The 18,198-nt window shown below is 35.4% G+C and overlaps 1 protein-coding gene across 2 annotated transcripts in view; it reads right to left on the reverse strand.

The window, feature by feature from the left end:
- DECR1 (2,4-dienoyl-CoA reductase 1) overlaps positions 1-18,198 on the reverse strand; it is a 43,633-nt gene that overhangs the window by 12,936 nt on the left and 12,499 nt on the right. Inside the window, exons 2-6 of one of the 2 annotated variants that reach the window (XM_036105637.2) lie at positions 16,717-16,759; positions 14,632-14,834; positions 12,073-12,130; positions 11,861-11,947; positions 10,731-10,878 (exon numbers count right to left, since the gene is read on the reverse strand). In XM_036105637.2, the coding sequence (XP_035961530.1) occupies positions 10,731-10,878; positions 11,861-11,947; positions 12,073-12,130; positions 14,632-14,834; positions 16,717-16,719 (499 nt within the window). In that variant the 5' untranslated portion in view covers positions 16,720-16,759. The remainder of the gene's footprint in view (positions 1-10,730; positions 10,879-11,860; positions 11,948-12,072; positions 12,131-14,631; positions 14,835-16,716; positions 16,760-18,198) is intronic. The other variant, XM_036105628.2, reaches the window with a different exon arrangement.

Raw genomic sequence — 18,198 nt, forward strand, 5'->3', positions numbered from 1 at the left:
TTCTATGATCTCCCCATTCCCAACAACCTTCACTACTACCCAACAGAGCAACAACCTGAGCTTTGCCATCATGCCAAAATATGGATACAGTGCCTCATTCTCTAGATCCTGTCCTTCTAGTTCTCTCACACCCTCATACCGCACGTGCTCCTTGAGACCTCATTATAAATTCTGGGTTTTTTCCTCTCATATTCTTTAGGCTTATAATTCCCTCCTGCTCTAACTTGCTTATTTACCACCTAGACAATTACATGAATTAATCACTTAATGCCTAGCCACCATGTTGTCTCAAGACATCCATCCTCAACTCAATACTAGTACTGCTTTCTCCACTCTTACAAGGAAGGGATTTTAACACTATTACAAACTGTGGGTGAATGCCATTGGAAAGATACATCTGCAGTTTCACCTAGGCTCTCAACATCACCCATCAACTTTTTCCATATCCCAGAGTAAGACCCTCCACCTGTGTTTCTGATTCACAGCTCCTGGGACTAGACCATTCTTTCATTGGTTCTTTCTTCTTTTTCCTTTAACATTTCTCTTCACTGGGTTCTCCCCTCAGTCATCAGTTATGCTTCAATCTCCACTGAGAATGTATCTCTTCTTAAGATTCTTCAATTATTCTTTACTAATCTCCAGAGGGTAAACTCCACACCCCCTATCCTCATTTCTTAACTCTCTTGGCATTATACATTACACATAAGTAACACTGGACTCCTTATACTTTCTAAACATACAATTGAGATATTATTTGCAGCTTTAACTCTTCCATTATTGTAAGCAATTAATCTTACTGCCAATCATGGCAAGAAGAGAAAACTGTGCTTCTCTGTCTTTTGGATTAGGGAACAGAGGACCCTGTCTCTCAGCCACTTTTCAATAGAAGCTCAGATTAAATTTAAATCTAAAAATCATCAGTGCTCTAAGAGTTAATCAAAGGAGGATTATATAACTTTAAAAAACAAAATAACTTCCTAAAAATATATTATTTACTGAGTAAAGCCTTATTTCAGTTGAACATTTAATATACACATCTTTCATATAGGTTGAAACTTGCAAGTTTAATTACAATAAGTGGTATCAGGGCTCTGGTTTTTCTAGTCTATTTTAATTACAGGTCCTGGTCTCAAATTCAGACACTTTATGGTCCCCTTGTAAAAGAGGTAATAAAAATACACTTATCTTGGAGGAACCTAATATTTTCTTTAATAGCTAACACTTACTGAGCACTAGTCTAGGCCAGGCATTGTTCTTAACACTTTATAGGTACTAGTTCACTTAATCATCATAGCAATCCTCGGGAGGAGTTCTACTATTATCCCTGATTTACAGAAGACACTGAGGCACAGAGAAGTAACCTGCCCAAGCTCACACGAGTATTAAGAGGTATAACCAGGATGAGAACAGACAGTGTGATTCTAGAGCCTACACTCTTAACCACTATGTAAAATTGCCTCTCCAAGAAATTTCCAATTACATAGTTTAAAAGAAAAAAGGATTCAAAATTTCCAAATCACCTTACCTTTATATTATCTTCATAATACAACAAAGTAAGCTACATATGGTTGCTACAATAAATTTTAACAAATGGAATTTAAATGTTCCATCAAACTAGCAAGATAACTCCAGCAAAAAGTGATTTTATTTATTTATTTATTTATTTTTAAAGATTTTATTTATTTTTTTGACAGAGAGAGACACAGCGAGAGAGGGAACACAAGGAGGGGGAGTGGGAGAGGGAGAAGCAGGACCCTGGGATCACAACCTGAGCCGAAGGCAGATGCTTAACAACTGAGCCACCCAGGTGCTCCCAAAAAGTGATTTTAAAAAGGATACTAATGCTACCTTAATAAATTCCAAATGATGACTAGAAATGTTTTTATTTTTTATTTACTTTTTATTTTTTTAAAGATTTTATTTATTTATTTGACAGAGAGAGAGAGATCACAAGTAGGCAGACAGGCAGGCAGAGGGAGAGGGAGAAGCAGGCTCCCTGCTGAGCAGGGAGCCTGACACAGGGCTCAATCCCAGGACCATGGGATCATGACCTGAGCCAAAGGAAGACCCCTAACCGACTGAGCCACCCAGGTACCCCTAGAAATGTTTTTAAACATTCTTTAAATGCACCCACTCTTCTAAGGAAGGCAATGGACACAATACACAGAAAGGTACCCATATGGTCCTAATATACTTTAAAACCTAAACAGCATTTAACTTGCACTCATATGACTGAAAGATAGCCACATTCTACTCCTGATCTACGATTCCTTTCTTGTCAAACAAGGAGCACTGCTTCCATACCACTCGATTTTGTCAAAATGACCGGTCGTCTCCTTTTCTTCTAGTAGTGAAGTTGACAGACATCACTGAAAGAAATGTTAAATATGCCCTCAACTCCTCTTGTTTTTGTCGGTCTCAAAAATGTTTCATTTCACAAACAAAGCATCACCTTTGTGCTTAGTAATGAGTTAGGAACTCATGGGGAGAGGACTGGAGACAGGGCAGAAAGGATTTGCATGTGGGATATGAGTAATGTATCCTGTTAGGTAAAAGCATTTCCAATCTTGGTGGATGGGACAAGAAGACTTACAACAGGGAATAATAACAACATGCAGCATGTGTATTTTGAAATGCTAAGGTGTGCATCATGGCCTCTGAATGGGCATCTTTCTTTTTTTTTTTTTTTTTAAGATTTTATTTATTTATTTGACAGAGAGAGAGATAGTGAGAGAAGGAACACAAGCAGGGGGAGTGGGAGAGGGAGAAGTAAGCTCCCCGCAGAGCAGGGAGCCTGATGCGGGGCTCGATCCCAGGACCCTGGGATCATGACCTGAGCCGAAGGCAGATGCTTAACGACTGAGCCACCCAGGCGCCCCTGAACAGGCATCTTTCATTGAGTTGTGGAACTAGAGTTGGGCATGAAGATTCTGTATGGCTTAGAGACAAATGGTTCTAGTCAGAATACATGTAAAAGAACAGCCAAACAAGGGGTGGTTATGGAAGGAAGTGAGATTAGACAGGGTGAGGGCACTAGATGACAGAGAGTGAGGGAAAAGGAACTGGTCAAGGACAGTATCAATGGGTTGGAAATAAGACTATTTTAAAATTTATTTTTGTGTTTACAGTTCACACACTAGGGAGTCTAGGACAGCAAGATCACTAAAAACCTTGGGTTTTCTGATAATTTATTAAAACTTAGCATATGAAAGGTATAAAGTATTTTACCCAGTTCAAAGCTTTCAACTATTTCTTCATATTTATTGACCAAAAGGATGCTCTCTTTTTTAATTCTTTCTTCAATTAGTGAATTGGTTCAATTTACTCTTCCTCTACACAAGGCTTCTGGTAAGATTACTTCAGGAATTCTTCCAATGACACCCATCTATCCACAATTTCCTTTGGAGATGTTTCTTACTTTCCTCTTTCCTCTTTCCCCTCATTTTACATGATTAATCTGCCTAAACAGTGACCTTTCACTCCCTCCCTCTCCCCCATACAGGCTTCACATGGTTCAAGCTGTCTTGGACTGCTTCTGACTATCCCTGACGCTTAGACACTCCGAAGCTCTGAAAATTATCTCCACCAAATTCTTTAAATTATCTAGGCTACCATATGTTTATTCACATGCATGAAGAAGCCCATGCACATTGGTAAAGCAATTTATATTTTTCATGAAGCTTTTGTAGCTATCAGTTTGTTTTATTACTAAATCTTGGAGAAGTAATTAATTATGCAATTTGTTTTATAGATGAGAAAGCTGAGTAAATGTAAAAACATCACAACTCCCTAAGTGTCTAAGTATCACGTATAAACTAGTGACTATGACCTAAACTGAATTACAGTTCCTTCTTTTTTCTCACTAGACTTTAAAAATATGTCAATTGTAGGGGCACCTGGGTGGCTCAGTCAGTTAAGCATCTGACTCTTGATTTCGGCTCAGGGCTCAGTCATGATCTCAGGGTCCTGAGACTGAGCCCCACAGCCCCACATAGGGCTCCCTGCTGAGCATGGAGCCTACTTAAGATTCTCTCTTCCCCTCTCCTTCCACACCCCGCACCCACTCAGACACACTCTCTCTCTCTAAAAAAAAAATGCCAATTGTCAATTTTAACAATAATAGTTAATGCTTATTAGGTATTTAATAAACCATAGTTTCTTATCTGTAGAACTGAGAATTTAAAACATCTATGTCATCTATTAAAAAAGACTAACTCTGATCCAGCTGTAACTATATGGGAATAAAATAGGTCATATCTTACAGTGTAACTGCAAATATTAAATGAGTTAATAAATGTTCAGCATTTAGAACAAGACCTGATACAGAATAAACACTCAATAAATGGTGTTTTTAAAAAAGAAGGAAAGATGAAAGGAAAGGAGGAAAGGAGAGGGGGAGAGAGAGAGAGGAAGAAAATTTGGTTAAAATTAAAACATTTCCTTATAATTAATGTTTTGCTTTTTGCTTGTTCAGTATTCTAACACCTGTTGGGTCATCATCTATCTTTATTTAATAATTACAGAAGTTGCAGTAATGACTACAGAATTCTCATATGATCTTACGTGGAAGGAATTATAGCTTCTTGGTATGAAGTAGTCCATGTGACTCAGTTACCAAAGCTAGTCCAAAATCAAGTATAATATCTGGGTAGTCTATCCTATAATAAAATTTAAGAAAAAATTGTTTTATTTAGATAGAATCCAAACAAGTATGTTTTTTAAAGACAATCATGGATATGTGGCCAATATTTTCATTTGAATATCAAGTAATTTAAGATTCTGATAAACAGCCAAATAGGACGTATATCATGACATGTTGAACACTCATCTAGTATGTTTTCGACAGAGAGACACAAGAGACATTTTTTGGATGTAGGTTAAACATGATATCAATTTCAAAAAGCAGGGCTGTAGCCAATACATCATCTGTTCACAAAAATCAGAGCTGAGAACTGCCAGAGCAGGTGGAAAGAAGGATGCAACATCTGCATATAAATTCCCCTCAAATATCTGGCTCATCCCGGAACTGAACAAGCACTGTCATGGCTCTAAGAAACTCAATTAAAAGTAATATCTGGAAGCTGAAAAAGTGAGCCTTAAGAAAATTTTAGCAAAACAAATCTAGCAATATACAAATAGGATAATATATCATAACCAAGCAGGATTTAGATTCATAACGCAAAGCTTGTTTAAAAATTCAAAAATTAATCAATGGAATTTACCATACTAATCGGCACCTCAATAAAGATAGATTAGATGATTTTAATACCTATTCATGATTTTTTTAAAAACTGTCAGCAAACTACATGCAGAAGCAAATTTCCTCAACTGATAAAGAGCATTTATGAAAACCTACAGGTAAATTTTTAATTAATGATGACTATCTGAGTGCTTTCCCCCTGCTATCAAGAAGAAATATTTGCTTTCACCACTGCTATTCAACATTGTACTGGAAGTCCTAGCTGGTAAAATAAGGCAAGAAAAGGAAATACAGATTAGAAAGGAAGACATAAAAATTGTCTTTTTTCATAATTATTAAGAATATAGAAAATCCTAAGGCATCTACTGAAAAAGCTGTAAGAACTATTAAGTAATTGTAGCAAGCTCATAGAAAAAAGGTTAATATACAAAAACAAGTCCACTGTGTTTCTAAATACTAGAAGCAAATAATTATAAAATTTAGAAAACAGTATCATTTAAAATAGCACCAAAAATATAAAACTATTTGGCAGAAATTTAACAAAATTTATATAAGACTACACACTGAAAATAGCAAAACATTGCTGACAGAAATTAAAGACCTAAACAAATGGAAAGACATTGCATGCTGATGGACTGAAAGATGTTATTGTCAAAATGTCACTTCTCCCCAATATAATCTATAGATTTACCACAACCTTGGTCAAAATTTCAGTAGACTCTTTTGTAAAAATTACTGGATTCTAAATTTATATGAAAATGCTAGGAACACAGAACAATGAAAGCAATTTTGAAAAAAAGAATAGTTGGAGGATTCACAATACCAGATGTCAAGTTAATATAAAGCTAAAGTAACCTATATATGATGTATGTATGTATTATAAAACTAGGTAATCAAATAATGATAGATATATCATTTGAACAGAATAAAGAGCTCAGAAATTGACCTACATTTATATCATCAACTGATTTTCCACAATAGGACCAAAGTATTTCACTGAGAAAAGGATGGACAGATGTATGCCAAAAATTCACCTGGACTGCTATCTCATTCCAAATGCAAACATTAAATCAAAATGGATAACCTAAATGTAACAGTGAAAACTAAAATAGTTCCAGAAGAAAACAACAGAGAAATTAATTGTTACCTTGGATTAAGGAAAGATCTCTTAGTTAGGACTCAAAAAGCATGAGTCATAAAAGAAAAATTTCATTAAGTTGAACATCGAAATTAAGAATATTTCATCTTCAGAAGACATTGTTAAGAACATGAAAAGACAAATCATAGACTGAGAAAAGATATTTGCAAAACATACATCTGATAAAAGATTTATATTCAGAATATGTAAAATAAATTTTCAATTCAACACCAAGAAGACAAACAACCTAATAAGAAAATGGACAAAAGATTAGAACAGACACTTCAAAGAATTTATACAACTGATAAATAATCACATGAAAAGATGCTCAACTTCATTAGTTACTAGGGAAATATAAGTTAATATCACAAATGAGGGACCACTACACAAACTGAGGAAGGCTAAAATGTAATAGAACCAATCTGGTGTGGGCTGGAATGTGGCGCAGATGCATCTTATAAATTGCTGTTGGGAATGCAACTTCCTAGACCCAATTTGGAAAACAGTTTGGTGGATTTGTCAAAATGTAGTTTCTTCTGCTCACCAAAAGATACTGATAAAGAAATGAAAAGAGAAGCAGCAGATTGGGAGAAAATATTCTAAATACATACTATATCGGACAAAGTATTCAGATTAAACAAAGAATTTCTAAAAATCAATAATAAAAAAGACAAACAATCCAATAAAAATGGATTAAAAACTAAGATAGTGGGGGTGCCTGGGTAGCTCAATTGGTTAAGCATCTGACTCTTGATTTTTGCCTCAGGTCATGGTCTCAAGGTCATGAGATTGTTGGCTCTACACTCAGCACAGAGTCTGCTTAGGATTCTCTCTCTCCCTCTCCCTCGCCCCTCCCCTCCCTCATGCTCTCTCTCTCTCTCTCAAAAAAAAAAAAAGTATATATATATGGTGAGGAGTAAGTAGAAGATAGCAAGAGGGAACCTTTGGTGGCAGTGGAAATGTTCTATGTCTTGGCTGGGGCAATGGTTACCTAAGTGTGTAAGTTTATCAAAAGTTCAATTTGAACATATAAAATCTGTGGATCTCACTATATATAAATTGTATCTCAATTTTAGCAAACTAAAATTAATACATTCAAGTTATGTTATGCATTGATTTACTCTTTTCTTTAATCAGCTTATAATAATCTTGATTTCATACTGTTTGCATACTATAATATGAAAGTACTTTGTAAATTAAAAAGTACCATAGTGGTATAACGTATTATTAGTGCTACCTCAATAAAGTATTTCTTATCTGTCCTGGGGCACCTGGGTGGCTCAGTCAGTTAGGCAACCAACTCCTGATTTCGGCTTGGACTGTGATCTCGGGATCGAGCCCTAAGTCATGCTCCATGCTTGGCAGGGAGTCAGCTTGAGATTCTCTCCCTCCTTCTCCCCTGCCCCACCCCACCCACACTCTTTCTTTCTCTAAAATAATAAATAAATCTTTTTAAAAAATACTTCTTACGTGTCCTAAAATCACCTCTTGTGAGTTTCAAGAGGTATCTCTTGTTTCTAAAGATCTAGGGTTTGATGGAAAAATTGAATATTTATCCTATCCTTTGTGACTAGATTTAAATAAAACCCCATATTAGTCTCTTTTGTAGTCTCTTCTCATTGCAAGTTCTCTCATTCTTCAATAAAATTAGGTATTCTTTTCCATACTGTTCACTAATTTTTATACTGATACATGATATCCTAGAGATGAATGGACCTCAGCATAATATTTTCAATATCCTTCTCAATAAGGATCAGTCACGTATTTACTGACCTTTGTGGTTATAAGAGCACACTGAGCTAATGTCTTTAGGAGTTTCCTAAATCTTTCATTTGTTCATAATTACTAATTTTGCATCAATGCTACTTATAAACATAGTTTAATAATGTCCTTCTAATTCTTAGCTTCTCTAGCTACGGCCACTGCTCTCTTGATCCTCAGTCATCTGCTATCCCCTCTCCGAGTGTATGTCAACAATTCCTGCAAGCAAATGTCTATCTTTCAGTTGCTGGTACCCTTATCTTCTCTAGTCTGACTTCCCTGGATATCTTACCTTGACTGACTCCTTAGATTCCAGACCACCAAACATACTTCTGACCACAAATAATCATAGACTGCCTACCCCCTGAACTGACTTCTTTGACATACTTCAGAGATCATTAGCACCTGAGTTCCTTAACTGTTGCTCTAGTACCAGAACAGACCCTGTGCATTGTACTCTCCAGAGCCTAGTGGTACAAGTCCTTCAAACTCTGTCAGGTTATGGCATCAATAACTGACAGGAATCTTGGAAGAATAAAAACTGGCTTCCATCTTTTAAAAAGTCTTAGCTAATATATTTTTAATGAAGCCCACAGAATTTTAATCCAATGTGAGAATAAAAATAGATCATAGTCTGTTAAAATGAAAGACAATAATGAGAAAAGAAGGGAGAGTCAGACAGAAATCAAGAGTCAGAGAAGGAATAAAAGAGACAATGAGGCAGAGAAACACAAAGAGGAGAGAGACTGAGCAAAATAGGGAACCCAGAGTGAAGAGCTGACAGAGACAGAGAAAGAAATATAGAAATGAATAAGATATAAGGAGAGAGAAAATCAGACAGAGTCAAAGGGAGAGAGAAGAGACACAGAGGTCAAGGATCCTTGGACAGAGAAAGAGAGAGAGAAGAGCCAGCCCATTCTTCTCTGTCTCCCTTCCCAATCATCCATCTCTTCTGGGGGAAAAAAAAAAGCCACAAACAAACAAAAAAACCCCACAAAATCAAAAACAAACAAGAATCATGGAAACTCCAAATGGAATTGATACTCACTTTGCTGTAGTGGGAATGAGGGACTTGGGGATTTGATTTCAATGAGTGCATGGAGAAAGGATGGAGGTTATACATGCACAGAAACAGCCAGCACCTCTCTAGTAACATTCTGCCTGTTCCTACATCCTTTCTCCAGCTGGCTTGAGAATTATCCACACAGTAAAGAAGAAGAAACTGATGGGACGTCTGGGTGTCTCAGTCAGTTAAGCGTCTGCCTTCAGCTCAGGTCATGGTCCCAGGGTCCTGGGATCGAGTCCTGCATCGGGCTCCCTGCTCAGCGGGGAGCCTGCTTCTCCCTCTCCCTCTGCCTGCTGCCCCCCCGCCGCTTGTGCTTGCTCTCTCTCTAATAAATAAATAAGATCTTTTTAAAAAAATTTTAAAAAGAAGAAGAAATTGAATCTAATGAGGCAAAGACTTCTGAACCAGAGGAAGGAAATTGGCCAGCTCCATGCCTTCTCTTCTCCCCTCAAGACCCAAAGGACATCCTTCAAGGAACACAAGGATTCTTCTTCCTTTTCCTTGCTCAGAATACTCTCCACCCTGAGAAATACCCCTATCTTTCAAGTCCCAACCCATTCCCCTTGTTCAGGGACAGAGATTTGTCCATCTCTGTCATTTGGGCATACAAGACCTGCTACACAAAAGTCATCAGTAAGTGTCCCTTAAATGAACATATATACACTGATTCTAGACATATAAGTATATACATACACACATATATTATACATATATTTACTACTTATATTGCATGAACTTTTATAAGGTTTGTACATAGTATTAAACAAAAATGTTCTAGGAATTTCCCTCTAGATCTATTCTCCCCAGTGTTCTCAACCACATTGATGTCATCATCATCCAAACTATTCACTCAGCACAAACTCTCTCATCTAATCAGTAAGGCCTGTGGATTTTGTCATGCAGCCACATGCCAAGAGAAAAGTCAAACCCTTCAGAATGGCTTCCCTAATCTTTTCCATCCTCCACACTGTTGCCAGTATCCTTTCCAATCAAGTCACTTTCTTCATGAAACACCTTCAAGAGAAATCCATAAGGAAATAACTCCCCGTTTCCTTCAGAATTAAAATCAAATTTTCTATTTTGGTACTGGGAACTTTCCTAATTACACCCAACCCACCTCCAAATAGTCATTTCCCACCATTCTCCCTCCTCATCTCTAACCACATCACATTTGTCATCAATCCCTAAACCTCATTTTTCTCCTCCATCAGGCCTCTTTCCATGGACATTTACATTTACCTCCCACCTTCCTTCCACCCCCACTTCTCCACATCTAGATCTTTGAAAATTCAGCCCAAGTTGCACCTTGTTCCTCAACCTGATAATCATCCCTAGGGAGAGTTAGTCATTCCTGTCTTGGGGTTTCCAATACACACAAAATATGTATTTATTATAGCTCATATCATAGCATGTGGTAATTATTTTAGTATCTATCTTCTCCATTAGACTATGAGTTGTACAGGTATCGACACTGTCCTATTGACTTTTGAAAATATCCCAGGGCTTATCATAGAACCTGTGTGCAGTAGGTACCCGATAAATATATGAAAAATTAATAAACATACCTTTCTGTGCTTTAATTAGTTGCTTTCCAATTTCTAGTGTCACATAGGCAGTACCATTTAGAACTATGTCAGTTATGGTCTTCCAAGCATTAGGAGAGAGTCTTTCAGTGGGAGAAATAAAATTCCCTGCTGCATTGTTTATCACAATCTAATAAATGAGCAAGGCAAATAATAGAATTTTTTAGATAAGGAAGAACATTTTCCCTGAAGAGTTTTTACTTCTAAAACTTATTAATCCAAATAATACAATAAAGCTAAAGTTGATGGTCTGCTATAAAATAATACCATGAGATTTGGTTTGGTTTTACTTTTTTTGAGTCTGTGAAAATCTCCTGTGTTACCTACCAAATCTCAGAATCCTAATCCCTGTCTCAAAATTAGGGTAGAATCTATCATTAAGAAAACAAATACAGATTAAGCATATCTACCATTTGTCTATACTGTATTTCAAGGAATCTCAAAATGTCTTTTAATTTCTGGTGACAGTCTGGCTTAATTTACCCAACGAAACTCTTGGTTAATAACCTGTTTCTTCACTATCAATAAAGATTCTGCCTAGTTCTATTAGCAGATTCAATATTCTTGGTCTGTCTGAAAATATCTTGAACTTAGAACAGTGCTCTCTTTGAGACTACTGGAGGAAATTGCTTCTTTCCAATATGTGAACCAGAAAACAGCAAAATACCCATGCACATCTCAGGTCTTAAAAGGAAAAATTTGGAGTATCTTATAGATTTCTTTACTTGTACCATTCTTCTCTACTGATAGAGATAATCAAAAGTTATTAGGAAAAGCAAAGAGCATGCATCATTTAAACTAGATATTGTGCTCTTGGATAACTGCTCTTCTTATTTCATAATCTTATTAAATAAAGTGAAATCAAGTTTGTTCTATATGACTGTAAATGCATTTTTAAAGTATTTCCGAAAGGCAATGGTGTAGCAGTTCACCTAATCTGTTCCCTGCTTTGAGCAAAGCTGGATCTTTCCTAAGGACAAAAAATACATGCTTCTCAACATAGCACTTGCTCACATCAATATTTTATTTCCTTAGTGCATCCTTAGCACATTTTGGTGGGTGGCATCAACACCAAACACCTCATACTTTGGCCTCATCACCATTACACTTACATCAGGATGTCCTGTAACTTTGATCAATTCCGACACAGTGTTTTGCACCATTTCAGGATTCCTCACATCACACTGAATTGCATGAACCTGAAAAATATCAGAGAGAAAAAGGAATCCTAAATTTTTCAAGCTTCTTAAACCAAAAACATGAATAAGTTATTTAAGCATGCTTTAATTCCTAAATCTGAATTAAATAACTCTTTTTAATGTACCTTATTTCCAGTTTGAGAAGAAATTTGTTCTGCAGTCGCTTTTAAAACATCAATCTTCCTAGAAATAAACACACAGTACTTTGCATGAGTTCTGAAATGACTTCATATTTTTTCTTTTTAATTCCATAAATTAAAAAACAAAGAGAATCTATAGGTTAAACAGATGCAATCTTGACAAAATACAAAAGCTGTATCTATAAACAAATCAGTTTGAATGAATTCACTTTCTAAAAGTTAAATTCGTACAATTTTTATATATCTAATACTCAATTATTAAATTATTTACTTTTAAACTAGTTGTTTTATATCTACACACAGCTTTAAAGTTATTTCCTTAATACAAAAATACTGATTCCAAGGGGTACATGCACCCTGTTGTTTATAGCAGCATTATCAACAATAGCCAAATTATGGAAAGAGCCCAAATGTCCATCAACTGATGAATGGATAAAGGAAATACAGTATGCATGTATGTATGTGTGTGTGTGTGTATATATACACATATATATATAATGGAATATTACTCAATGATCAAAAAGAATGAAATCTTGACATTTGCAACAATGTGGATGGAACTAAGAGTATTATGCTAAGAGAAATAAGTCAAAGAAAGACAAATACCATATGATTTCACTCATGTGGAATTTAAGCAACAAAACAGATGAATATACGGGAAGGAAAAAAAAAGAGAGAGCGGGGCAAACCATAAGAGACTCTTAACTATAGAGAACAAACTGAGGGTTGATGGAGGGAGGTGGGTGAGGGATGGACTAGATGGGTGATGGGTATTAAAGAGGGCACCTGTGATGAGCACTAGGTGTTATATGTAAGTGATGAATCACTAAATTCTACTCCTGAAACCAATATTACACTATATGTTAACTAACTAGAATTTAAATAAAAACTTGAAACATGAAAAATAAAATAAATAAAATTATTTCCTTAATTACAATAATTTCTGTTCCCTTGCCCAAGCCTCCTTTAGAAAGAAAACACAATGTGAACTAATACTATATAAAATCTGATATGTATAAAATTTATGTTAGTAGATTTTAGACTGAATTTAAGGATGAAAAAGCATTATATGCATTGTTTTATACTCTTGAAATAAACATGAAAAATAAATTATGTAGTGTTACAAAGAAAATAGTATTTTAATATTTGTAAAAACATTATGATATTTAAAAAAATATTCTGGCCAATTTGCATTAAAGGAAACATCTGAAAGAAATTCCTTTGGCCCTTTGTAAATTACATAGTGACTTGTCATTCAGATTCTTATTCAGCTTATCTAAAAATTTTACACTATTCAAAATAGGAAGAAGGTGTAGATTTTTTTGACCAGTCTCTAAAGTTCTAGACTTACATAGTTATAGGGTCCCAGGATATGCCCAAGTAAGAAATTCCATCTACATGGCCTTATCCTTCCTACATTTATCACAATAGATGTTTTGAAACATCAGCCCATCTTACAGAAAATGGAAGGATTATATCCATTATCCTAGTACAAGGCTAACTATCCTTTGAAGCAGTAACTATAATCACTCCTACTGAAAACAAAGCAGCCTCAACACAGTACTTTTTTTTTTTTTTATTTTTTTTATTTTTAAAGATTTTATTTATTTATTTGAGAGAGAGAATGAGATAGAGAGAGCATGAGAGGGGGGAGGGTCAGAGGGAGAAGCAGACTCCCCGCTGAGCAGGGAGCCCGATGCGGGACTCGATCCCAGGACTCCAGGATCATGACCTGAGCCAAAGGCAGTTGCTTAACCAACTGAGCCACCCAGGCACCCAACACAGTACTTTTTAACTTAAGCTTCAGGTACAAGAAAAAAAATTTTATCACTGAATTTGGGAAATGTATACATCATCAGTTCCATAATCAATCATTACTGATCTTCCTCAACATAACAATGGGGTTACATCCATGGTAAACCCATCATAAGTTTAAAATACCGTAATGTGAAAATGCATTTTAATACACCTAAGCTACTGAACATCATAGCTTAACCTGGCCTACCTTAAATTAGCCTATAGTTGGGCAAAATCATCTGACACAAAACCTGTTTTATAATAAAGTGTTGAATATCTCATGTAAACTTACTGAATACTGTACTGAAAGTGAAAAACAGAAAGGTTGTCTGGGTACAAAACGGTTGTGTTATCGGTTGTTTATCTTCATGATTGAGTGGCTGACTACGAGCTGCGATTCACTGCCAGCATCATGAAAGAGCATCTTACCACATATTATTAGCCTGGGAAAAGTTCCAAATTCAAAATTTCAAGTACAGTTTCTACTGAATGTATGTATCACTTTCACACCACCGTAAAGTCGAAAAATCCTAAATTGAATCAATGTAAATCACGGTCCATCTGTATTTCTACCATTACAAATTGTAACTGATTTTTCCAAGGAAATTTATTTAAATAATCTAAAGGATATTTCATAGAAAATTAAGATGAAAAACAAAAGACTCTGGCAAAGAGTGTTTTCAAAATCATGGCACAGAATTGTTTTATAATAGACTCTTGCCAGGCAACTCGCTGAGCGTGACTTACCGGCTGGCGATCACACACTGAGCACCTAGGCTGGACAGAAGAGCTGTCATTCCTTTACCAAGGCCAGTACCTCCCCCAGTGAGAAACGCCACTTTTCCTTGAAAGCTATTAGGCGGCAGCATGGCTTTTTGAAGGGGTAGGAAGAATTTAGACTGCAAAGCTTCATTGTTTTGATACAATATTTTTGTTCCATAACTGAAAAACTGAAAGGGAAAAAAAGATTAACTGAAATTTTCATAAATGCATTTCCACAAAATAGTTGAATTTCAAAAAACTTACTCTTGAATTTATTATTAATCAAATTCTTGGGTTAACAAACTCACTGTAAACATATTGGTATGTATTTAATCAATTATGACTCTTTTTCTACTGGAATGTTAAGTAACAGAATGGAAGGTTAAAAGCATGGTCTTTGGGGCAAGACTACACATGACAGAATTATCTCATTAGTTGTATAACCTTCAGCAAGTGATTTAACCACTTTGTGCCTCAGTTTCTTCTACAAATGGAGACCATAATAGAACCTAACTCATAGGACACTGTAAGCAGCACATGAGTAAATATAAATAAAATACCAAGTCCATTGTTTAGTATATGCCAAGCACTTTATAAATGCTAGTATTATTATTTACAGGGGTTCTGCTTAAATTTAACTTTAAAAAGCACTAACATAGCAAGGAAACAGTCAACAAAACTAAAAGGCAGCCTATGTAATGGGAGAAGACATTTGCAAATGTCTTATGAGATAAAGGGCTAGTATCCAAAATCTATAAAGAACTTAAGAAACTCAACACCCAAAAAATAAAAAACCCAGTCAAGAAATGGGCAGAAGACATGAACAGGTATTTCTCCAAAGAAGACAAACAAATGGCTAACAGACACATGAAAAAATGCCCAACATCACTCCGCATCAAGGAAATACAAATCAAAACCACAATGAGATACCACCTCACACTGGTCAGAATGGCTAAAATTAACAACTCTGGAAACAACAGATGTTGGCGAGGATGTGGAGAAAGGGGAACCCTCTTACACTCTTGGTGGGATGGAATCTGATGCAGCCACTCTGGAAAACAGCATGGAGGTTAAAAATAGAGCTACCCTATGACCCAGCAATTTCACTACTATGTATTTATCCAAAGGATACAAAAATAGTGATATGAAGGGACACATGCACCCCAATGTTTATAGCAGCAATGTCCACAAAAGCCAAACTATGGAAAGAGCCCAGATGTCCATTAACAGATGAATGGATAAAGAAGAGATGGTATATATACACAATGGAATATTACTCAGCCATCAAAAAGAATGAAATCTTGCCATTTGCAATGAGGTGGATGGAACTAGAGGGTATTATGCTAAGTGAAATAAGTCAGTCAGAGAAAGACAAATACCACGTGATTTCACTCATATGTGGAATTTGAGAAACAAAATAGATGAACATAGGGGAAGGGAAGGAAAAATAAGATGAAAATTGAGAGGGAGGCAAGCCATAAGAGATGCTGAACTCTAGGAAACAAACTGAGGGTTGCTGGAGGGAAGGTGAGTGGGGGGAAGCAATAATTGGGAGATGGGCATTAAGGAGGGCACTTGATGTAATGAGCACTGGGTGTTACATACAACTGATAAATCACTAAATTCTACCTCTGAAACTAATAAAAAAATAAAAAATAAAAAAAGATCCTAGTTGAAAGATGCATTCTAAAAAAAGATGCAAAAAAAAGAAATAACATAAAGCATATTCATCTTTTAACAAGAATAATTTGGATAAAAATCACATTCCATTTTTGAATCACTGAAAAAACTATTAAAATTTCCTCATAAGGTTTATTAAATCAAATGCCTCTTCCTATGTTGTCTTCTGGATAATAAATTTAGAACAGATAACTATTTGTTACATTTAAAATAGGGGGAAAATAACATTTTACACTAAAAATATTTGTATTGCCTTACCTTATGTCTTACAATTCACATTCTCACATTACTTGTGAAAACCACTGCCATTCTCTCACATTTAATTATAAAAACAAACTTTAAGTGTTGAAAATAACAAACAATAAAGAGCTAATTTCATTAAGTGCTTACCATATGTCAGGATTTGATATCAAACCAGTTCATCTTCACCACCCTATGAAATAGATATTATTTTTACACCTCACTGGACAGGATATGCCCAGAGAAGTTAAACATATTGCCCAAGTCACAGAACCAAGATTCAAATGTGGTCTGACAGGCTCCAGAATCCTCCCTCATCATCATCTTATATATTTCCTCACTACTCACTGAACTCCCACAGAGCTTAATGATCACACCAAAGAGGCACATGATATTCCCCATCAGGTCATGGTTGGAAATTAAAACTCCAGAATCTATCATTTCCTGCTAGAACATTCCTGTAAGCTAAGTGGGCTGCCATCAGTTGGTCTGGGATATCTAGAAATTTAGCCTAAAGAAACAACTGGTAATATGGTCAATGATTTAGGATAAGGCTGTTTATCAACTGGAAATTACACAAGAAAATGCATATGATACGATGTTATATGGGAAAAAAGTATACAATATGTTCTTAACTATAAATAAAAATATATGCTTGGAAAAAAGACTAACAAAAAAACAACAGTAAGTAGTAGATTCAGTATTTACCATGTGCAAAGGTCTACTAAAGACTTTCAATGCATTACCTCACAACAATCCTATAAGGTAAATTCTATTACTATCCCCAATTTATAGATGAAAAAGCTGAAACATAAAGTCAAGTAATTAACTTTTAAAGACAAACAGTTAAGTAGAAAAGACTTGACTCAAACCCAAGATGTGTCTGACTTCAGAGTCCATCCACTACTTTCCTTACACAGTTATTATCTCTAGATGATGAGATTACGGATGATTATTTTTGCTTTTTGTTTGGTTGGGTTTAGTATTTTCAAAATCTTTTCAATAAGTATGATTTGCTTTTATAATCAGGAAAAAATGTGGTTGAAAGACAGAATTTGAAAACATGTATAAAATAATTGGTAAAGACAAATTTGTAAATCTGATTATGTTCCATGCTGGTCATTGTATTTCCTTTAGCTTCATGTTGACAAAGCATTTTCTTTTTGTATCCTTTTGCCAAAGCATAATAATCCAAGCAACCTACAATAATAATCTTTCTCTACATAAATGGCAGTTTTACTTAAGGCTGCTGCCGCCTCCAGGACTATTACATTAAGATGATGAATCAGGAAATTTGCACAAATAGGCTGGTGAGTTTGTCATTTTCCACTAATAATGAAAAAAATGTGTTCTAATTGTTCAAAGGCTCTAAAAGGAACTTCTATTTATTTAGTGTTGATTTGTGCAGGGAATATGATGTGGTGCTTTATGAAAGATAAATTAAGTAAATAAATAAAATATTTGTATATACATATTTTTATTTATCTTAAAACATTTTCCCAACCTCCCCAATAATAGAAGAAAGAATATAGAGGCAAAAATATAATCACTTTGATAATAATTCCTATATCTATAAGGTATTAGGTTACTACATAGCACAGGCTTACTTGTTGTATTTTATTTGATCTAATC

This window comes from Halichoerus grypus, chromosome 5 (assembly GCF_964656455.1).
Source record: "Halichoerus grypus chromosome 5, mHalGry1.hap1.1, whole genome shotgun sequence".
Classification (NCBI taxonomy): Eukaryota; Metazoa; Chordata; class Mammalia; order Carnivora; family Phocidae; genus Halichoerus; species Halichoerus grypus.